The sequence below is a fragment of the Patiria miniata genome, unplaced genomic scaffold, assembly GCF_015706575.1.
Source record: "Patiria miniata isolate m_02_andy unplaced genomic scaffold, ASM1570657v1 HiC_scaffold_16, whole genome shotgun sequence".
In the NCBI taxonomy this organism is placed as follows: domain Eukaryota; kingdom Metazoa; phylum Echinodermata; class Asteroidea; order Valvatida; family Asterinidae; genus Patiria; species Patiria miniata.
Window position 1 is genome coordinate 17251365 of NW_024037054.1, and position 24446 is coordinate 17275810.

The 24446-nt window shown below is 42.3% G+C and overlaps 1 protein-coding gene across 1 annotated transcript; it reads right to left on the reverse strand.

Annotated features, from left to right (window-relative positions):
* LOC119723158 (NADPH oxidase 5-like) lies at positions 1-23321 on the reverse strand. The gene is made up of 13 exons (XM_038193716.1): positions 23168-23321; positions 13846-13960; positions 12435-12585; positions 8183-8393; positions 6874-7112; positions 5803-5994; positions 5166-5338; positions 4557-4748; positions 3575-3707; positions 2384-3177; positions 1829-2035; positions 1275-1433; positions 1-525 (listed from the first exon to the last, which is right to left on the reverse strand). Exons 1-13 carry the CDS (start codon positions 23257-23259, stop codon positions 286-288), a joined length of 2898 nt encoding a protein of 965 aa, XP_038049644.1. The 5' UTR covers positions 23260-23321; the 3' UTR covers positions 1-285.
* Positions 23322-24446: the final 1125 nt, after the last annotated feature.

Genomic DNA, 24446 nt, shown 5'->3' on the forward strand with positions numbered 1-24446 from the left:
GATACAGGGAACATGACTGAAATGGTGGCAGCATGATAAAGGTCTATACCCTCCGCATCTTCTGGGATTGCCTTGGTTGATACACGCCGTGTTCACTAAAAACCGAATATTAGTTTCCATATCATTCCAAATAACACAGAGCCTGATTGCCTGAAATTGTTTCTTTGAAGTTTGGGCTCCAAACAGGGTCGGCGGTAATGAAACAGTTTTTTTAATTGGGTCGGGAACCCAAAATAGGGTGGGAAAGAAATGAGTACCAAACAATGAAATATAGGAGGCATTCATTTAGAAGTTTTCCTTGCGGAAGCCGAAGCCGTGATCTTGACACTTGCGTTTGATGACCTCGCCGAGGCTTGGCGAGCCGCAGAAGAACACCGTGACTTTGCCCCGCTTGCCCCGGGCGATGTCGTCGAAGACCCGGTCCCAGTCGGGTCGGCCGGGCTGCGTGCGCGTCATCAGGCCCGTGATCATGTCCCGCCGTTTCTTCTTGTGGATGAGATCCAAAGCCATGTGCAGGCCAATAGCCTATGATGTATACGCAGAAGAAAAGTATTGTTAAAATGCTTAATTACGTAGGCTAAAACACGTGTGGGTCTACACCGTCAACGGTAAAAGAGAGAAAAGGAGGGAGGGAGATAGAAAGACCGCTAAACTGAGGAACAGTATATACCGTGCATGGACCAGCGAATTGCAGTGCCTGTGAAACAAGATGTCACCCATGGATTCATAAACATCTGCTGGCCGTCGGTTCCAAATTGTTTGTTTGACCTAATTTCTTCGGTAAAGTAGTTCCAATTCTCAAAAAGAAAATTAAACCTCAACCACTCTAAATCATATTATTCATCTCATCGACAAGATAAATAACCCCGGGAACGTAGTATACGACTTTCAACTTAAATTTGGTCGTTTAGACCAGCCTCAAAATGACACACTACAGATAAATACATCGAACTATACAATGAATCGTGCTGCACTTCTATCTATGAATCGAAGACTGATTGAACTGGTTCTAGACAAACACCTCCCAGGACCGGACTAGCCCTGACTTTGTGAATGACTGAACTCGGCGCAGGACGCAGTGAAACTAACTTCTCTAAAAAATTGTCCAACCATGTCCCATCCGGAAATCAGATCTGCAGCAGTAAGGCTACACTTCACAGATGGCCGGATGTTTAACTAGCTAACCTACGAACCGACCTATATGACCGGAAAATCGACTGACCAATCGGAAAGAAGGAAGCCGAAGAAGCAAAGACCGGACTTTCTGGCCCTACCTTCATGTCATGTTTGCCTAAAGCAGCCGTCATGTACAGATTGATATTGATGAATCGGTTGGATGACATCATCTCCTCCTGCTCCAACTCGATGTGATTTAGGAGGCTGAGAAACCACTCGAAAGATCGCTGCTGCCGCGTGATCCAGAAGAAATCAACCTGTATATCAAATAATGAGATCACAGTGAAAATGTGTATGTAACATCCCACATTATTTCTGCAACCATTGTCAAAGGTTTGATAAATGCAGGTTCGCCGGTAGCGTTACTGTTGGCTGGTTGCAAATCTCACGTCTTTGTGGTCCTCGTGGTCCTCGAGATGTGGTTTGAGCGCTCAATATCTCAGCCATCACATTTTTATAACCTAAGATCCACTACCGTAAAGCCAATTTGATCTACCGTACTTTGAAGTTTAGTAATTATGGAGAACGTATACATACTTTATGGTCACATCTCTTTTGCTAACTAAACGCTTGCATTAATGAATGTGGCGTCTTTGAGAGAACATTTACAAAAAAAAGAGCTAGCGTGAGTGAGTCTTGTTTTACACTTTACCTTCTTGAGTCTTAGAAGCGATGGCGTGTCCTCCAGCCAGGCATGGTTGCAATTCTTGCATCGCTTGGTCGCCATCTTGTGCCGTTCGTGGATACTCTGTAGGATGGAAGCGAAGGGCGTGATGCCGATGCCTGCGCCGATCAACACAGCGTGGTCTGTCTCGAAGATGTGCTGCGAAGGGGCACCGTAAGGCCCGTCTATGTACACCTTGTCAACGGAGTAAGGATAATCATAATAATAGCAAGTTTGATTAGAAACTATGTTAAGTTAATCATAATTCGACGAAATTTGACCGAACGATGTGTAATCAAAGGTGGTTGGACTAACCCAGTCGACGTTTTGACCATCGTTTGAATGCAGACGTTCGCACGTTGCTATTTGTGCGCAGGCGTAAGTTACGTCACAAATAATCGACCAATGGACCTCAATCGAACTGGCTTGGTGCCTTGGATCACTTTGTTTTGATAGAACTACGTCAGGGCGATAACACGTTGAAAAAACATCTTAGTCCAAACTTTGAAAATCGAATCATTTTAAAAGCAATATTTCTCACACCTCAATGCCTGTGTGCTCGTCGGGATTCTGGAGTGTTTCGACAACGTCCAGGGAATGTTGGGTAAGCTTCCTGTTAAAGCTGCTGCTTCGCCGACGCGACGCCGGCGGTGACCGCGGGGCCCAGGAGACGAACGTCCGGGGCTGAAACCCCGAGGATCTCCCCTTTAGGTCAGTGTCGCTGCGTGCCGAGGATTCCCTCACCACACCGTGAGGAAACTGTCTCTGTTCGATAGACACACCACTGTCCTTTCTGGACTGCCCAGCAGTGGCGGTCGCTGGTTTTGTAGCAGTCGCTTTGGACGATGATGACCTTTCCTCAACGTAGCATTCGCTGATGAGCGAGCTCATCTTGTGAATCGGTGGGAGAAGCACGGGCCCCGATTGCGACTTCGCCCTGGTCGGCTCCACAGGCAGGATAGTCTCGATACCGCTCTCGGCATCGCTCAGGTCCGAGTATCGATTCTTATCGACCTCGTGCTCCTCAACGTTATTGCAACTGTCGACTCTCTGTCGATCATCTATTCGACACTGCCTTTCGTCCTCGTTCGTCAGCGTCCCTGGTAGGGAGAATCGCAGCTCCTGTCCTTCCACGGAGTCGCTGGTGCTTCTCTTGGGGGACGTGTGAGGGGATCGTAATGACCCTTCCTCCGCGAGGACCTCTAGGGTCTTCACTTCCTTGCCCTCGGTGGCCGGGTTATCGTAGCACTCTGTTTCCTTGTCTTGACGTTCCTTGAAGACGGCGAGGAGACGTTTGGTCCAATTACCAATGGCTCGAACGTGAAGAGTTATAAAAGCTGTACATTTAAAAGAAAGAACCACATTTACAAACTTTTCAGAACAGCAGCGCCATCCGGTGTCCTCGTTCATTTCGAGTTAATAGGCCTACATCACGACGATTATACTTTATCAACGAGCACCTGAAACGGTTAGCTTGTAGGATATCCCCCTAATGATGGTTACATAATTAATTCTACTTTACTCATTTACTCCGTGGCTTTGAAAGGTCTTTCGGTCCGTACAATGTGGTGTATGCGATGAAACTTTTATACATGTAATAGAATTCTTGAAAGAGAGACGTTCTGCGAAAAACCAGAGGTTGACCTCGACATTTCGATCAATAATGTTCTAATGGACATGGGGAACTTTAAAACAATATATTTTGTTTTTAATACTAAAAGGGAATAATCTGACCTTTTTGTTCAGGCGCGCTGGTTATGGTGAAGGGATGCCACTCATTCCTAGCTATCTGCGGGATGTTGATATGGACATACTCTCCTGGATGGTAGCGCAGCTTGGGAGGTCTGGGGATGATCAGCAGGGTCACCTGTACAGGATAAATGAGGTTAGACTTGTTGGGTATTTTCAAAGACTTACTATCCACCAGGCAAGCCATTCTGTGTACATAATGTTGCTAGGCCTCGATGAATGAGCATACAATTCGATAGAATGGCATGAGAATTATTTTTAAAAGTTTTTAACATTGTGCAACATCAGAGGTATGGGCACGAATTGTTTCCCCTTGCTACATCATGCATCGTTTGCAGTGTGAACACTGTCACCAGTCTGTAGGATAGTGCGCGACACATAACAGAGGTTGTGGATTGCTTGAAGACATCTTCGTCATTTTGTGGGTATATGTAGCTTAAGATATGATTAAACAAACAGGCTATTGTGTCTACCATCTAAATAAGCAGATAATCCATGAAGGCTTGTCTATACATCATGCGAATGCGAAGCGAATTTGACGTCATCAGGAAACATTGGCTTCGAAATTTGCCGGTGTAGCGTGAATATCCGACTCCATGAAATGTGGACTCATTGGTAGTACTGCGCACGCGAGAGTACGATACTATGCTATTTTTAGGATCGTTTCGGGAGAGTGACCTGTCACGTGAGAGGGATCAACCAATAATAGGGAAATAGGGGTCCGATTTTCATAGGAGTCGGATTTCATGTGACACCGGAAATAAAATGTGTTTAACTTCTTTTTCGAGTTCGCAGCGCAAACACTTGGCCTGACGTCACAATTTCACGTTCGCGTTCACTTTCTATCGCGCTGACTATGAAACGGTCTTAAGCTTCGAAAGAACACTGTTAGCTTGGTCTGTTCGGTGATTACATATCCATTTTATTACAAAAAAGCTGCAATGATTTCTAGTAACAGGCAACTCACGTTTGCGGGTAACACCACGGCTTTCTTGATGTACGTCCGCCCGTCACGGGCTCGGCGCACCAGCTTTAGTCGCAGAAAACGCTCAACGGCGTACAAGGTGCCAGGTAAGATGAACCACATCCAGAACGTGGTGGCGTGGAGTATCAGAAGAATCCAGAAAAGGATGGAGAACTGATGCGTCATGTGAAACACCTGGGGCAAAATAGGAAGCAATATAGACCATGTCGGTAAGCATCTATATGGTGAGGAATTTAAACCGTAAAGTGAATATTACTCATAGAATTATATATCTTTATAAATGAAACGAATGAATACCTTTCAATGAAAACGTGAACAACACAGCTACAGTCACACTGTTCGGCAAAACGAATTTCAACTCAGCGACTAACCCATTATATTTAAAATGGCAATACTGTGGAATGCTTGCTTCTAAAATTTCGACATATATCATTTCTAGACTTACAGAAACACATAATATAGACGAAGAAAGTGTAGGACATCAAACCGTGAGCGGATTATAAAAGGAAGAAAACAAAGGTCAGTATCTGGCGCGAATCACATGAATCTGATGTGACGTCAGAAAAAAAACCCCAACATTGACTGAATTACCTGGAAATAACCCCTCCGACGGATGAAGGAGAACGAGAAGACGAAGATGATGACAAGAATGACGGTCAGGGCGTGACCCGTGACGTTGGCGGTCCCGCCCACCCAGCCAATGCCGGGCGTCAACGTGAACAGGTACTCTACCAACGTGTAGTTGGTGGCTTGGGAAAGGGCGACTATATCGGATAATAAGCAACACCATATATTAGTCATACTGTAAAAACATTGGCGGGAAAAATGTTTTGGCAATGGAACATTGAACAAGAATTAGGCACCCACTGCTCAACATTTCAAGTTAATTCTAGTAACATTTTTAGGAAGAATATTCCCAAAAGTGTCCAGGTTTTTTATATTTAGGCCAACGCCGAGCAAGAATGTGTTCAACAATCAAATGCTTTAGAATATATACTTGACATTAAATCTTCAACCAGTCAATACAAAGAATGTCAGTTAGGGTGAAAAATTTCACAGTAAACCGAGTATATAAGAAAAATGTGGAGCTTTGCATACTTTGTAGGATATACTTTATTATAAATGATGATGACATTCATGGTAAAGCCAAGGAGACTTAAGAGGGATAATGATATATTTAATTGAAAAGAGAGTACCGGTAGTTTAAATAGGACAAAAGCAAGTTTACCATAATTCAAGACATGTCCATTAATATGCACCACGGTTAATCCCACGATGACGTAGCCGACCAATTTATGCAAGTCAACATGCTGGTCGATCAGGACCAGCGCTAGGGTCACGTTGGTACTGCGGATCAGCGTCAGGCATTTACGGAGCATGAGACAGAGCACGAACACACAGTCGAAACTCAGACATCGACCTAATTAGAAGAGAAAACATCAGGGCTTTCATTCGGGCAATTGGCGTTATTGTCACGGTCATTTTCGTTGCTATCTGCAAGGACAATATTGCAATGATTGTCATCGTAAACAACGACGATGTCGTCCGAAGAAAAAAAAATTCATTGTCGTAAAGAAAACTTATGTCTGTGTATTATTCGGCAGCAAGTTATTAGCTTTCCAGTGACTAATTGTCAAATATTCAAGGTTTAATTATGAACGTCGTCGTTAATACTCCAAAAATAAACGCACATAAGGCCCAAAAAACCTCTGGTCAGACCAAAGTTCCGGAATTGACGCGGGGACGCGGCTTTTTTTTTTTTTTTTGGCTTTTTTTTTTCTCCAAGCTTGGACTGTACAGACAAGGTGGGGTACTATTTTGCTATTTGGTGTCCTCATGTACATTGGTGTCTTCCATAATTTGCCTTGGTGCTCTCGATCATTTGCCTTGGTGCAATTTCCCATTCCTTGGTGCTCTTTGGTTAAAAAAAAATTGAGGAGGTGCGGCAATAGAGGGCGCTGTTGGAGCCACCGCGGAACATTTTGGAAAAAAAAGATTGACGCGCATCATTAAAATCGACGCGCGCGCTGACCAGAGACCGACTTATTTTTTTTTTTGGCCTAACACCAGATGAAACATTCTTATTTCTTCAGGACTAAAATTTGAGTGAATATTAATAAAAGAGTGCTTGGCTCGTTAAAATACATAAACAAGTTTTGTATAAAAAGTTCATTAGCAATTTATGATGTTAACAGATCACACCTGAGCAATGCCAGGAGATTAAGAATTAAGTTTTAATTTTTTTTTTGACCAACGAAATTGGAACCAGATAAATATTATATGGCGCAAAGGTGCGTACCAGCTCCTCGGGCAACCATCAGCCACGGCTTGTCTGGAAAGGCTCGCCAGGACCCGACTACGCCCCACACCGTCAGCCCCATGTGGAGCACCACGTACGCCGCAAGGAAGATGATGGTACAGAGGTTGTTGCGCAGACTCTTCACGCCGAACCAGGACGGGCAGCACTTGTCGCAGCAACGCCGTTCTGACGACTTCTTCTTCTGAGATGCCGACGGGGGACGCAACCAGTCGGCTGCACTGCGGGTTGCATTTATAGGAAAAGTAGAAAAGTCAGTAAATGTATTTTATTCCACTGTAAATCTTGTTTCCCTGTAAAAATAGGTGCTTAATAGGTGCTCATCTGAAACGGATTCATCCTCAATAGACCGATTTAAAGCCTCCATTATCTGCGCACGAGAGCAACACCACATGCACTGGATCTGTTTATACTGTAGGGTCTAGCCTCGCGTGTCAAAGGCACGTCCACGACTGTTGTCCCCTACATTAAGCATGGATGTGATTGGCACAGTCGTCGCGGGGTACGGCTTAGGCCTAATGAATAAACCTTGGTTCACCAAAAAAAATATGGCCTAGTCGTTTTGAATGACACAGGCTATTGCGACTAAATCTGATCAAACACTGTCTTGTCAGCGATGTCTAGCCGACCTAAGGGTGCAACAGTGAAAAAAAATTTCCCATAGCCACTAGTGCTAAATGCCCATACTTCAAAATTCTTTTTAAAATACTCAGAACTCTCACAGGTAGGGCCTACTTAAGCTGCACAGAAAAATGATGATCGACATGTCATCTTTTAATTTCTTTTCATTTTTTGGTGGATTGACCATTGACTTTTCGAGAAATTCTCGCCCAAAGAAGACGACCCCTGTTTTCCCTAAAGCGGAACGGAAGCCGTCTTGAAAAACGATCCCTCCACAACATGGCAAAATAGCGCCACTTTCGAGCCCAATTGTATCCAAAATGCTCAGAATTGGAAGCCCCGAGTCCGGGCCAGAGGTTCATTGCCATATCTCTTCAATTCCCCAATGTTATGGCTCTCAGAACTCTCTAATATAGAATATTTTGAGGGTATAACTTTTATTCATGAGCTCAGCGGATGGGTTTAGGCCTATTTACAGTGTGCACCCCTAATGAGTTTGGTTGCTTTGCCGGGCGCATTACAAAGTACAGCAGGGAGGTAGAACCAAGCAGTTTCGCGATGACGTTTTGACAGTTTTTTAACTAAAGATATTCGCATGCCTAATACGCATGTTGGGCATAGTTAGCTACGTCACGAATTGTCCCTGATCTGACTTGCTCGAACTGCTCACCTTATAGTCAGGTTTGCGGCGATATCCGGGTATTTCTCCAGCTGCACCTGTAATTCCTCGAAGCTGATGGTGCCGCTGGAGTCCGTGTCTGCTTCCTCAAACAGCACCTCGGTCAGTTCGTCCAGCGTCTCCTCGCTAAGTTGGAGGGCGCTCTCTGCCGTGCAGGACTTGAGCACCGTGCGCAGCTCACTGAAATCAATGGAGCCGTTGCCTGGGAGGGAAGTAGAGGGAGCGGAGATTAAGAGAAATTGGATACAGAGTTTGTAGTACTTTTAAGCGGTTGCATACCGATGTTCCCCATCACTAACCTTTACCCTAACCCTAAGGATTTTGGGGAACATGATAACATTAGGTATTGGGGAACATCGGGTAGACCCCCTTCTAAGCATATACGGGTGTCTAAAAAGCCAAACCCTCAAAGCCCACTCTTTTGCACAGCTTAAAAAATACCTCGCAAATATCAAAACATTTTGTGGAGAGTATCAACGAAAAAAACATGACAATCGGGTAAATATTGAGTTATGAATGCCAATTCAAAATAATTAAGTGCCGATTTTTCAATCTGTCCACGGTCTCAATTGTCATCATTGTTAGGAAGGTAATGGATTGGGGATGATGGTATAGTTTTGCTTTCTTTAATGTTTTATTTTTTTATTTGATTGTTCCTTTTTTTGCAACGAAGGTCATTAATCCTTTTGGAAGTAATGGTAGTCCTGAAATGAATTTTTTTTTATTGAAAGTTAGGCAAAGGGGGCTGTATGCACTGTTCGAGGAAGCCTCATCCCGAAATTTAAAATCCATGCAAAATTATGAAAGATTACAGTATTGACAGAATTATAGGTTTCCCTGGCTATTTTTAAACGTTATTCATTTAAATTTACCGTTTCTAATATTCATATTCATCAATCAACTTCGATGAAGTGCACTTCCAATGTTTAATTTCGTCTTTTGTCAAACAATTTCAAATTAAGTTTAAGCAAATTTAAACAATCAGTACACGTTTTTGTCCCGGAGTATTCCGTTTCGTCTCGTCCTTGCAAACCTTGTTATTCAGAAATCAAATTCGTCTAATTGATTGATATCAGACAAATTCGATATCTGAATCATGCTGCCATTCAGCAACAGCTTAGACGAATTTGATCTGTAATGACGAATATTCTCGGCCCGGTGACTAAAGAGCAGTGTTGTAGTCGAGGCCACAACCTCCGAGGCCGAGGCCAAGGCCGAGGCCACAACCTCCGAGGCCAAGGCCGAGGCCGAGGCCAAGGCCGCAACCGCAAGGCCAAGGCCGAGGCCACCACCTCCGAGGCCAAGGCCGAGGCCGAGGCCGGCTGTCAAAACATGTAATAAAATATAAATCACTAAAACAAGGCTAAGATTATGTTGGAGTTTTAACATATTTTTATTTGAATTCACTGAGTTTTGGAGTGCCTGGCTTACAAATTTACAGCTTGCATAGGGTAATTTCCTCTTGTAGGGAGTCCCGCGAATTTTATTTTTTAAAGTAAGAAATCTCAAGTTTTGTATCACTGAAAGCAAATTGCACAACAAAATCAATGGCGTTTGAATCAGGCTCATAGGTGTTTGCCCTTTGGAGATACAACAATTTAAATGGCCAAATTTTGAGTTTTTATTCTGTCAGATTTACATTATTTACTTTTAGCATGTTTTATAAATCTTATTTTCAAAACCTATCAAAATGCTTAGAATCATAGGAATCCCCATTAAATAAACAACAACTTGATTTTTGAATCAGGTTTTTACCACTCATAACCAAACAGTTTCGACCCCCCCCCCGACCTTCGCACTGTCCAGGCGCGCGCCGAGGAAACACCGCGATGCGACCAGACAATGCCAGACGGCCCGCCGTTACGCACGGGCAAAGCATAGTTCCAATCCCGCTCCACACAATGGGATAAGTGTCCACGCATTATCACTGTTATAAATACCGCGGTACCAGACAAAGTCTGGCAATGACCAATCCCACTCCAAACAACACGGCAACACGGAACATGCGTGCATGAAATCACTCAGTTCATCAAATGACCATGAATTCTCGGATCATCCGATTTGAATCCAATGGCTTCGAAGAATTTTAAGATCATGGCAAGAGGTAGGGAGTCCAGATGTTTTGGCCGTATTTCTGTAACCACGCAAAATTAGTCAATTTTAAACCGTGCTTATACATGTAATAAGTATCAACATGGCTCTAAAAATACAAAAAAAGTATCCTGGTACCACGAGGAATACTGACTCCTATTATTAAAACATTCATTCAGAACTTCGCATTCATTTGGATGGAAAAACGAATTCTGAAATCGCGCTTTCCATATCGACCATTTGCGCCAAACATTACCGTGTGAGCCGGAACTTTCATTTAAATCACCGTGTAAAAATAAAATCTACTTGATGAATCGAAACCGTTTTTCATATCTTTATGAAAAAAAAAATGGTACAGACCAGTACACTCGATCGTACCCAGAAAGTTCAGACTTTTACTTAAAACAGTGGCCTATAAAAAAAAAAAAATAATTAAGCTTGCCGCACCTTGCCGCAAATCATTTTTAAAGGTCGGGGTACAGAGGCGAAACGAGAAAATGTTGTACAATACTGCAACCAGACTAGTCTACTACCACATGTTATTGTACGCAGATGGAATTGGTGCCAGACTTATGTAGTCTGGCACGCGGTAACAGTTATAACGTTTGCACGCACGTAGAAAGCTGAAGCGCAGGCTAGGCGAAGATGCTACGTACACGTACGTGAGTACGTTCAATGCAACCATTTCCAGTTCATTCGTGCGTACATTGTATATGCGTTCGTTTCACGGAACCCACTGCGGCAGAATCTCGAGGGTTTGATACGGTAAAAAATTAAAATTAATTAGAATAGAAAACTCATTAAAATGGGCGGCCTCGAGCCGGCCTCGAACGATTCGCCGAGGCCGGAAGGCTCCGAGGCCAAGGCCAAGGCCGAGGCCTTGCACCTCCGAGGCCAAGGCCGAGGCCAAGGCCATGAAAATCGGCCTCGAGGCCGGCCTCGAGGCCGAGGCCGGCCTCGAGACCTCCAACACTGCTAAAGAGGGTGACCAAACTTTGAAATTGAATGGTAAATGACTTGTATTTTTTTTTTCTCGGGCAAAAATGAATGTTATTAGAGTTGGCGAATCAGTGAATGTAAAACGTTTTAAAATAGCAGGGAAAAAAACTAGGTCTATGTTTAAAAAAAAATGAGAAGCAATAAAAAGATAACAATGTGTGTTTTTCTCCTTATTTCGCCTTGAGCCCCTGATCCCCTCACTACTCATAACAACTGTCAGAATGTTTTAAGTGGGACATTTTCATTGTAGTTGACTACCTATAACTTGAGAAAGGCGGGCGTGGCAGCTGTGACCAATTATGTCTTTATTATTTGGTACCAGGGCAACGATCGATTGACTGAATAAACCAATTCAAACACACTGTGTATAAACATTAACATAACGTAGGCCTACTTTGAGTGACAGTTTAGAAAAATAAACAGAATGCTTGGATATTATTGAATGTCACGGTGAATAGACCTGAGACCTAATGACGTCACGCTTTGTTAACATGTGCGCTTTCCTATGAGCGCAAGGTGGGACCCTGGCTCTCATGGGAAAGCGCACAGATAAATAAACAAAGCATGACGTCATTAGGTCTTGCGGTTGCAAACCAGTAAATAAACTGCCATAGACCCCAATGATAAATGCCCCCACCTCAAAAATTCAGGAAAACTTGATACTCACAACTCTCCAAGGCATTCGAGACACACATCAAGCTAATTTCACATCAAGCTAATATCATCATCTTTCATTTTCTTTCCAATTATTGGGTGGTTAACTGATGATTATTCGTAGAAATTTCCATCCGAAGATGATCACCCCTTAAAATGGTCCTGAAGCCCATCGCCCACACTCCATTGCAAAATAGAGCGCTTTTAGGGATCCAATTTCATCCAAATTGCACAGAAGTACAGGCTCACAGTCCGGTGCACGGCTTCCACCCATGTTTTTTTTTTTACAAACCCTCAAGTTCATGGCCCACAATATGCTCAAATAATGAAGAATTTTAGGGCATGCAAATCGTGTAGGCGATTTTGGACCGAAAACTTCCCTGCAACCTTATAGGTCTATTCGAATCAGCTCTGTAAACACTGGCAAGTTTATCACTTTATTGAGTTAATGAGACTTCAATGGGGCAAACAAAAAATCTCGTAAATTAAGTTTATTTACCATCGACATCGTAGACGCGAAAGAGGAAGCGTAGCTTGTCTGTGGCTGTACCGTGGACGAGCAGCCGCAGCGCCACCAGGAGCTCCTTTAGACTGATACTGCCGGAAGAGTCGGTATCGATGAGATGGAAGAATCGCTCGGCAAAGAAAGACTGCAATCAGATCCATTAAAAATATCAATCAGTTAAGTATTCGAATAATAGTCGGTATCGATTAGATAGAAGAATTGTTCAGCGCAGAAGGCATATGGGCGTCAATCGGTGGGAAAGTGGGGGAAATCATATCGTTTGGTCCCCGCCCCCTCACTTTTTCGTCCCAGAATAAAAATTGAAGCCTATTATAATGATCTTAATGATGTTTAAAAGATGATCTTTTGCTCAACAAAACTGGTTTTAGTGGTCAGAAATTGCCTCCGATTGCACCACAGAGCGTCAAGAATCCTTTTTTTTCGGGGCCTTTAAGCGGGCCCCGAACCCCACGCCCTTAGGGCTTCACGCTCGCATTAGTGCTCATGAAGGTATGTCCCCCCCCCCCCCTTGAGCAGCGATTGACGCCCTAGGACTAGAAGGACTACAATGACATCAATTAAAACATAAATCAAGTTACGTATTCGACTGATATTCAGTATCGATTAGATGGAAGAATCACTCAGCGAAGAGCTGCAATCATGTAAATTAAAACATAAATCAACTTCATGTATTCGACTCATAGTCGATATCGATCTGCTGTGAGAATCACTCAGCAACGAAAGACTGAAAACACATCAAATCAAATCAAATCAAATCAAATCAAATCAAATCAAATCAAATCAAATCATATCATATCATATCATACCATATCAATCAACAAACCAATCAGTCAATCAATCGTTAACTATTCAATAAAAGATGATGTCAGCGATAGATGCTATCTTTTCCATATACTCAAGTTTGACATTATGCAAATCGTTTGGCAAAACTGCTGGCAAATCAAAAAACGTACGACATTTTGCTTATAAATGAAGGGAGGAATTGCCTCCCCTCAAATTTCTAGAATTCCAATTCTACGAAAAGTTACGAAAATAAATTGTTTAATGTTATAGACATCCGTGCTTCTAAGTTCTATGAGTAAAAGCTCAAAGAAGTTTAATATTTTCATAAGAAAGGACAAAGCACATTGTCCAAATATCAGGAAAACATTTCCATCCCAGTTTCGAAACAAACATTTCTTCACGGAAGAGACTTACAAAGTCCGTAAAAAAACATTCTTGTAGCTGACAACATTTTTATTTTAACATGAAGTTTGGATTGGTAGACTGGGAGATTTTAACTCAGACGTTGTTAGACCTCCTTCTTAGACTTCCACGCGGAGTATTCAGGAGGATAACCACCAAGTACCCAGTATACCAAGACAGTAACTACGTTATGGTTTACCTTTTTGACGTTGAGCGCTTTGGTGAATTCCTCCAGGTAGATGTTCCGATCATCGCCGGCCACCTGGCTAAACTGCTCCTCAAAGTGTGCCAGCCAGGAAGTGTCCCTGTCTATCCTACAAAAAATCAAGTCCATAGTTTTGATGGATAAGTAATAGCCACAGGAACGACTAGAAGGGGATGGGACTTCAATCTAACTGCTGATTATTGGTAGGACGTGCTGCTATATCGAAGGCGCAACAACCAGCGTGAATCGTAACGCGCATGAATATTCAACTTGTTCTCAACGAGTTCTACCTTTGTGGAAAGGTACTTCGAGAACTACCAACGTAATACACCTGAATAAGCATTACCTTCTTAGTTGTTCTCATGTGCGTTCGATTATCTTACACGTGCAAGTGAAACTTACACGTCAAGATCGTTCGAATATCCATCACGTGATACCTGTGTCTGCCCTGGTGTCAACCACCACTGCCCCTAGCAAGTTGGTCTCTGGTGACTGCCCAGGTGTATAATGACGTAACCGTACGACATCCTCTGGTGTAAACCCCGCGCATACACGGAGAAAAAAATCGAACCCGCCCACTAAACGCTTATCCGATTAACTCTGTACACAAAATTAGAAGTCTTTCAACCATGAGAACCATTCATCTGTCGTATCTCACGCTTTCTATGATTCTAAATCTGTTGACGAGTTCCATCGAATCTCATAGGCCAATTCACTGGTTCTTTTCTTTGCAATTAGTCATTGTCCTCTCAGTTGATAATCTGTATATAGGTCCGGAGGCATCGTCCGATGGCGCACAAAACATAATTGTGGGTACAACACACGCAGACCGCAGCCGATTAACCCGCATGAAAACACAATTCAGGCACAGTTAACTTTTGTCCGGCTCCATTCCCTTTGTTTATAAATCTTTCTTTATACGGAACTGTGGGCGACAGTTCTCCTTTGTACTCAACATTTGTAACACTCGATTGCAATTCTAACAAGGATGAGTGTTGGCAGTAATGTCGAGCAGAACCCTCCCTCCAATGTAAAATCCCTTTCCTGGCTTACAAGAGATTGGTTTAGTGTCTATACGCCGCCCAAACGGCAGGCTTTGGCGCACGGGTGTAAAGGGATTTATCTTATAGGGCTTAATACGTTACGCCATCACGCTTCAGCAGGTGGATGGCGAGAAGCCCTTATGTGGGGTACGTGCGGGGATGGGACCAACTCCAAAGATATATGCATTAAAGATTTTGATACATTGAATTAAAGTCTCTTCTTAGGTACTCTTTATGCACATGGTCAATTTGAGTTAGGGTCGCCCCTACCCCTCCCCACGTAAACGTATAGGCCTGCCAGTGTAATATGCACGTATTGACTTTATAAACAATGAATACCTAAATGCAGTATACGTCCCACGTCTCTGATTACGTGAGCCTTACATTTGATGATTTTTGTATAAGGTAAATAGGCCTATATAATATTGCATGTGTTCTAATTGGGAAAACCACACAAACAAAATGCTTTGTGTTCATACTGGGCCTGACGTCATATTACGTCACGGGGCACGTACGTGCGACGATGTCGCTTCGCCCTATCTATATGCCTCCCATAAAAATGTCACTAGTGTGTGGACTGCATGGAACAACTGACTGGCAGTCGCTTATTCATAAATGCAGTACACCTAAAACACGATGACGTCACGATTTGTTTCTTTTTTTCGCTTTCCTAATGAAGCCAGGTGGGAACGATTGGCTGGCGTCTCACCTGAACGACATAGGAAAGCACACATTGTAAACAAAGCATGACGTTATTATGTCTACGGTCGATTAAAGACATACAAGATCAGCGGAGTGTCATGGCCTAGCAGTTAAGAGCACCGGACTCATGTTCTGGTGTTTCAGAGGCAACAGTGATGTGGGTTCGAGCCCGCCGGCGGACACGTGGGCTCTTAAGCAAAGCATTTTTAATAACCATTATTGCTTCGTCCTTCGGATGGGACGTTAAGCCGTAGGTCCCGTGTGTTGCATAAATGCACGTAAAAGAACCCAGTAAACACTTATCGCATTAATCACAAATGGATAACCTACGAAAAGCCATATTAATTGGATTAAAGATCCATTGGTACTAATCACCCGGCCCGTGAAATTGTTCCATCTGGCTTGCTGTCATTTAGAAGAATTCAAGAAATGTACGCGGCAATATTTGGCTGATCGTTTTAAATGGAGAGTGCTATGAGACGAAATCATGTTCCGTGATCAAAAGGTTTTTCACTGTTTTTTCGAAAAGTGTAACATCCACGAGCTGGAACAACAACGGGTCGGGTTTTGAATATTCTTCCTTATAAATAAGCGGTACGTGTTATTTTTGGAAATGAACGAAATACACGAAAAGCAATGATCCTATTAGCCGTTGAGGTGAATTAGGGACCAATCTCAGAAACTTTCTACGATATCCCTTCGCTCGTAGAGAGGAAAAAAGTGCTATAAATCCAAGAATTTCACGACAAGTGTTTTATGAATGTGTAGTTATACAAACAACTAAACACTCGTGACGAAAAATAAACTTTGAGATGAGAAGTTCAAAAGTCCGGAAGCTATTCGCGTTGGTCTGTCGATTGGCACTTTCCCGCTCTGTTGATAGAACAGAATAATCATGAAAACACAACACCCAATAAATACTAGACCAGGTCTCAGGATGTTGACAGTAGTTCAGGATCTGGTGTTCATCATACGAACCATGGAGATACCACACAAATATGCAACATATTTCTTTGTGCGAAAAAGGTGTTGCGTAAAATTGAGACTGAAGGAAATACGGACTCATTGGTATTGCGCAAGCCTAAATGCCGTCTCATACTCGAACACGAATGGGTGACGTCCCAGCAAATCCATTCATGTTCACATGATGAACCGGTCCGGGTGTAGCGAGAATGTTTGACTCTATTATGAAATACGGACGCATTGGTAGCATTGCGCATGCGTAATTAAGTATGATAATTAGGAGAGTGACAGGTCACGTATTGATTTATAATAGCGTAATAAAGAAGTCCGCTTTTTATAGGGGTCAGATTTTCATATGACACCGGCCTTAGCCAATCAGTACATGCATCGACTTGTCACGTACGTGTGAGCGTTAGAGTCCATGCAAGGTAAAAGAGACAATATTTTATAGTAGTCCAAATGTCATTTGGCACCAGCACAAATCTGGAGTGGGCCCTCTAGGCCTATCTGCACTTTGACGATCACACGAAGTGTCTGTTGAGTCGTGCCCACGGTCACGATGAGGTAACATGATCGTAACACGGATCAGGCGCCGCTACACCCACTCTCCGGCGGTGACTTTGAGCCCAGATCCCCGCGGGGTTAACAGTGAGTTATTGGGTGTAAGAACATGGCACTCTGACAGCCACAGTTAAAGGCTGCACTTGACGTCTCTTCCTATACCTCAATGCTTAAAGGTACTATCTCGTATTGGAGTTTTAATCACGGTAAAGGGAGCCCTCTCGTGACAACCAGACTATGTGGTTTTGTATGAGGGTAATCAAAGTTACGGGGTTACTAGGTAATTTTAATTTTACTTTGACACGCAAAGCTAATACTATGCAGAAAGAACAAATATGACGATGGAATACGCGATCAGAAGGTGCTCAACCCTAGGTGGAAACTTTAAAAACATTCGTATTTTGACTCTGTATTCGAATGCGATTAAAACTAATTTGACTAATTTTTAATAATAAGTTATTTAATAGTTTATTACGTCTATCGTCTTATTTGCAACAAACATGCAGCAGTAAATATGAAAACAATACTTTGGCAACATTTTCTGGCGTCAATAAATGGCAATCATGATAAATCGCTTAACTCGCCAGAAACAAAATTCTTAATGAAAGCATGCGTGAGGGAATCGTTTTGGTATGTGAAGTTATCCAATTACTCTTAGACCAATTAAGATTCTGGACTATAATTCAGTTCCTAATTAACTGATAATTACTGTGACTAGCCTTGATCTTGATGGACAAATCTCGTGAGTTGACGTATCTATTAATCGTACGTTGTTCATCATCTAGTTCAAGTTAAATTGTGACCATAACTCGACCATAGGCGGCAAGGATTAGGACACGACACAAATCTGTCTCTTTTACACGCACCTGTCCCATAGCTGTGCGCTTAAACATCAACAGGTGGCACTTAATAGCTTTACACATACCGCATAAGCAAGTAGAATATACAACCAATTACATGGACCACATCTATCGCCAGATTTGCGTTTTTGGCCTTGAATTTGCCCGCAAGGCAGTGCAAGTTGATTCGATCAAAAGTGGTATCTGGATCAAATATCTTTCACAAAACACAAGTTCCCACGAATTTATTAAAACCCGAATTTATGTTATTAAAGGCATTCCGTAACCCAAAGTGTCAAAGCCCCATATAAATATTATCAAGGTGTCATTTTACTGTCGAGTGGCAGAGAGTACCATATAATTCAAAATGAGGCGTGATATGGTGAAGAGGTTTTTCTCTTTCTTTTCTTCCCCGTCAAGCCTGGGGTTGTTCAGGGAGGTCCGCTTGATTACACTGGGCAGTCCTGTAGATCGCAAGTTCCTGTTACGCGTTGTCGGCCATTTACGGTGACGAGTGACGCAGGGGACAGGAGGTCACGTGCGTTTCCATGGGAACGAACTTGAGACAAGCAAGTCAAACTGGCCCTAAGAGTAACCCTCCCTTTACCGACAGTGCTTGGACAAATACCATTCCCCAAAATAATGGCAGCACCACACTTTGTGGAGTTCTGTTAAAACGAAGGTTTAATTCAAAAGCTCAAATTTCGATGATGTTACTTATAATAAAAGCAATCAGACGGTGATGAAAAGAATTGTTTGGATGATAGCAGTGGTTGTTATAGAAACCGTGTGACCAGGATGTCATTACTTGTGACAACCTTTTCGATTAAATTGATAATATAAATGGTTATTTAAACCGTAGTTCGATTTGGTACCACTTACAGGCAAAACTGTACATTTTAAATCACTTTTTTTAAAAGTAACGTAGGGCCTACGTGGCTCTCATTGGCTTCTTATATACATGAACTATAATTAGCGTTGACCAAACACACTTACTCGAATTTGAAATTATATTTCAGAGGGAAAATTAGGTTTATTTCTTGAGCGAAAACAAATCAAAACCAACAAAAAATGGCTCTCAAATCATCACAACTCTGGGTGACTGACTGACCGACTAACCCATTGACTGACTGTCACTCGTGAGCAGGCTGACCGTAAGGCCAGAGCCAAATTCTGCTAAATGCACATCAAAAATCTGTCAGATTTATCAAAAATCTGCCAAATTCCCCAGAATTACTCGACACACGCTATAAACACTGAAAATCACATGCAGATTGGTGCTTTTGCCTTAATTAAGGTTCAAATTACATTATAAACAATCCATAGTCTCATAAAGATGATGTGAAATTATCGCGTAAATTTACGGCAAAACACGGATCCGGCCACGACAAAGTGCGTTTCCCAGTGAACCCCAGCACCTAGACCAGCCAACCTGTCCCTTTATGCAAGGGTTTGTTTGAAAGGATTGAAGCTTTCTTAAACAAAATGTACCAATTTTTTTTTCAAATTTGCTGTTTTTCTGTCAAAATAACCATTTTTGCAGAATTCTGCCAGAAATCTGCCCAAAAAATCCCTTCTGTCAAATTTTCTGTCAAACTCGTTTTTTAACAAAAAATCTGTCAAAGTTAACCGAAAATCGGCTAAAACGGTCACCCTGCTCGTAAGCAGTGCTTGCCTTGTCATGTTTGTTTAAAAATTCCCTACTTTAAGCAACAGCCATTAAGTAACCAGATCAAACGAATTCTCGTTCCTGAATTTAACGGCCCCGAATCGAGCTGGCAAAATGTATGCCCGGCACAGATACTGTTGCACTCTAACACGCCCAGCGTAGAGGCCAGTCATTCTTATATATTCCAACTCCCAGTAGTTAGAATTTCATACATAATATCTCACAACAAAAGTCAATTCATTAGCGCAGCTGAAACAGGTGTAATGTACACCCCAGTGGGTTGGTTCGACGCAACTTACCTTCGACATAACCTACTTGGAAAAGTAATTGCCCAATAGCCCATAAAGACTCAGTGCCGTTCTATCATAAATCTTTTGTTGGGAGTGGGGTCCCACTCAAAAAATGTCAGATTGAATGTTTGTAAACAAGAAATATACACCGATATAGTTCGAGCGTCTAAGAAATTTAGTTTTTAGTTGGTCAGTAGTTAACCTTGTGTAGTATATACATGTAGATCGTTACGAAACGTATATATGCAACCATAGGGAAACACGGACTACTCACGCACAGTACGGCCCAATTTTAATACAGGTTGCTAAAATTTTGCCTAACGGGTCCTATACAAAATGGTGCCTCTTTTACACCAGTAAAATTCACCTGAGTCTAGTCCACGCAAAGAAAATGACAAAGTAGCCCGTATCGCTCCTCGTGTACGGGAAATCGTTGGCCACTCCAAGGGTGTGAACTCCCTTGAAGACTTCGTGAGCGCCCGCTGGATGACGCTAGTTCGCCTTGCGCTAGTAAGAATGAGGTATTTGCATCTAAATCATGCTTATTACCTTCGATATTTTCTGCTGGTCCCATAGAGCCCTGCAACTGACTGAAGCACTGACTCACTATCACTTGTGAATTAGACTTGCACCTTGGCCCAAACATTTGACCCGGTTGACTGCCAAGATGGACCATGGGGCCAGCTTCAATTACCCAGTCTTACGAAGTGTTTAAATACATTTTTTATTCACCCTTTCGAGTAGAATCTTTTAAAGGGAAAATACAACATTTGCAAACATCGAAGAATAAAACTACCAAGTTTTACGAAATACCTTACTTGGATGTTGGTAAATGACAGTCTTAAGCATCCTGTAAAATTATGGCACCTGGTGCCGAGTCATTTTCAAGAAAATTTTATTTTTGTATACATTTCCAACGGTTGTCGTCCGACCACCGTTGGAAAAACCTAACTATTTTTCAACTACTGCTCCTAATTTACAAAAAAAAATTCAGTCCAAATGTTGTTTGCTATTGGTTACATGTTTATAAATTGATCCATTTTATCTTTAGTGCAGTCAGGGAACCAGACTACTTAGACATTTTTGTTTTTCTTTATTTTTCCAGCATTTTTGAACACAAAACTTCAAACATGTCAGTTAAACAATATTTGATCTATTATACTAACCCCTCAAATAGTTCATTTCTGAAAATTACAGCAAAAGCCAATGATGTACATTCCCTTTAACTCAAGTGAAATTCTCATCTCAGTGCCCAACCGAAATGAAGAAGATGTAATTTCGAAATTCAGCCAACATCTCTTGATACTTTCGTTCCCACACTTTAATTTGCTTAAATAGGCATTCTGTTTACAAGTGAGCCGCTCTTGTGGTTTCTGCAGAACGGTTAGAGCAAAGCAACGGAAGGTTACTGAGTGTGCGATGATCAAGCTTATGAACGAGTTATTCTTTCTGAGTTGAAATAACTCAGGGAATTTTGTTGTACCTTGCCCTCTGTTTTGTCCGCACAGCTTTTTCTACGGGGCAGGAGGCTATGCGTTGGGTCAGTTTCAAATTAGGGCCGGATCTGTTTTTTTTTCTTCAGGAAACAGGGAGGGCCGAAGGTTGATATAAAGGGGTTGAGTCTAAGGCGTGCCAAAGGCACGCCCTGCTTTGGGGGGGGGGGGTCCGGGTCATGCCTCTACGATGATTTCGCCTTCATTCTAAGGCAACACAAGAATACATTTAGAAACTTTAGCATTCCATTTATTATTTTTGGCCCCATTAAGCCAGCGGCTGAAAGGGGAGGGGGGCTGCAACCTCAACCCCCTCTAGATCCGCTACTGCAATTTGTGCCTCAGAATTTGAACGCCGATACGCGAAATCCTCCTTCCGTCTCCAACGAACTGCCCCTGGTTAGAGAAAGCCCCCAGACAGACATTTTCCCAAAAAAACCCCCGAAGTGCTGCAATACTGCACTTCACTCATGCATTGCATTTTTTTGGAGGGAGACATTTCATGAGAGCGACCCCACCCCAAGGATCAACCCACTAGTCATTCTTATCAAAACAACTGTCGTCCGCGGCGACGTGTCACTGCGCCGAAGGACGAAGATTATTATTGTAGTCGAAAAAAAATAACTGTTTTTATTTCTCTTAGTGGGCGATTACGTGACTTAAACAAATTCCGTCCCCCAAGTCGTAAAAATTGAGGTCTGCGTTTCTTCATTTTTATTTGCAATAAAACTGAGTGGACATCCCATAAACATGTTCAACGGTGGTGTATAAGAACATTACAAGTCAACGTGTCCTTGTGTCATAATTTGTCTTCCCAATATTTAGCCTGGTTGTACGGTGACAACATGCAGCAAAGACCTACACAAATTGTCTACAGTAGGCCTATGCGTCTTCAATAAGGAGATTATACCGAGGTTTAAAACCAGGTAGGGGCCATGGTGGCCGATAATGTCCTATAGCCGAAGTCTGGGTATAGAATGTGAAGAGTTTGCGCGGAATTACTGTTTCATGTACTAAAGGGCGTGCGCGAGCAGACGAAAAATTACTGCAACTTTTTCAGAATCCATGCATCCTTCCGCTGTGACGAAATTTAATAACAACGGTGCGAAACTATTTACTATATAGGCCTATCAATTTTTTTTTCGAATTTCAAAGCCTACAAACTTTTAAGAATACATATTAGAAAGCAGAAATGTATTGTCCTAGTTCAGGAACACGTTTGTTGTTGACTGTTTTTAAACCACCCACGTGACGGGCTCTCGACCAATAGGAATGGGTCAACTGTCTCACGTGTTCATAAATGGAACTTTATACTGTTTTTTTTGCAGTGCGGGTCGAAATCATAAAAAAGCACAAATTAAATTCATATACCTGTGACAGTCATGGCACCTTAAATGAATGGGCCCTTATCATTTCAAAATCACGTTGTAAATTTAGACGAGCAAAGTTATCCATCGCCGCCCGATTTATTAAGTTTGACTTGCAGTTTTTTTACTCGACCGCCAAATGGGGCACTTGAACACATCAAGTCTTCAGCCAACACAGACCTTAGCCTACAGTGACACGTTTGGACTTTTCAACTTGACCAAATAGTCGACCAAACTTTACAATGGCAAACCATGCAATCTTGGTTTGGTTGGTTCATAAGAGAGATCTTTAAAACAAAACAAAAAAGTTTCAAAAGAAACGGTTATCTTAAAAGACAACAGTTTGAAAAGAAAGGTTTTTAAAATATCCAGCCGGCCCAGTTACTCACCCCGATTCCCTCACGACGGTGTCCATGGCGAAGCTATGTTCCTTGCATTTCTCCACCCTCTCGTGCATGCCCACCGGTAGACTACAGACCATTCGAGCTGAGATGTTGCACCAGAAACACCCTGGTACCAAATGAACCACGCGTGCGCCGACCAAGCTATGAGATGTACTTATGTACTTGAGATGTCGTATACGTCAGTGTTGCGTTGAGCTGTATGACACAAGTAAACAAAACAGAAACATTAAACACAGCCGTTACTCACGTTCAACCTGCATGCATTGTTTATTTATTTATTTATTTTTTCAGTTGGGAGGGAGACACTGCAGGTATTGATTCTTGTTCCTATGTTCTTTGTCGCAAACTGTCAAATCTCAGAGGTAGGGCCTATGTATTTTTGATTGGACAGGTGTCACGTCTGTCACACCGAGATGTGAAGGCAAACAAGACAAATTTGGACCGGACCAGACTGCAACGACGTCACACTGGGTTTATTGCTATGCCTTCTGTAGCCATGTTCACAATGTAGAATGAGAATTATTTCTCAATTTAAAAAAAAAAAATCATTACAAAGGCGAAATGACCGTCTGTGGACTGAATTCGTTCAAGATGTTCTTTGAATCCAAGTGCTGACTGATGCACTTTAGAAACTAAGGTACTTTCTTCCAAAGACATTTAAGTGGCATCGTTAACCCTATAGGTTTTACACATTAACGCCATTTGCAGATGCTTAATTTTGTAAGACAAATGTGTTCATGTTTCTAAGTTGAATTCATAAGTTTCTCATAATGATTTCAAGTACACATCTAAACGTCTCCATTCATGTATATATATTCATATATCTTAAGGCAGTCTGCTTCATAATAAGCAAAATCGAACAAGCATAATTCTCTCAAATACCAAAAAAAAAGAAATATAAATTATTGCCGTCTGATCGAATGAATCACCAAACCTCTGATGATAAAGACTGAGAAAATCGATGGCATTTCCTCACAAAAAAAACAACAATAGCGACTTACCACACGACTCATTTTTTCAGGGAATTTAAAAACTTAATGAATCACCCAAATCGTGTAAATACAAGACAGGGTCACCAACACTACACCAAACGGTAATGCTATCTCCGGTGTAACGGCGCGCTTTGACCAGAAGCCGAACAAAGGACAGCCTCGTATTGAGTTTCGTTACCGTGGCAACCGCGATCTCGAGTTTGTTTCAAGATGGATTCCGTTTCAGCACCGGAAGGGCGCGATTCACGCTCTGTCGCCCATACGAAGTATAA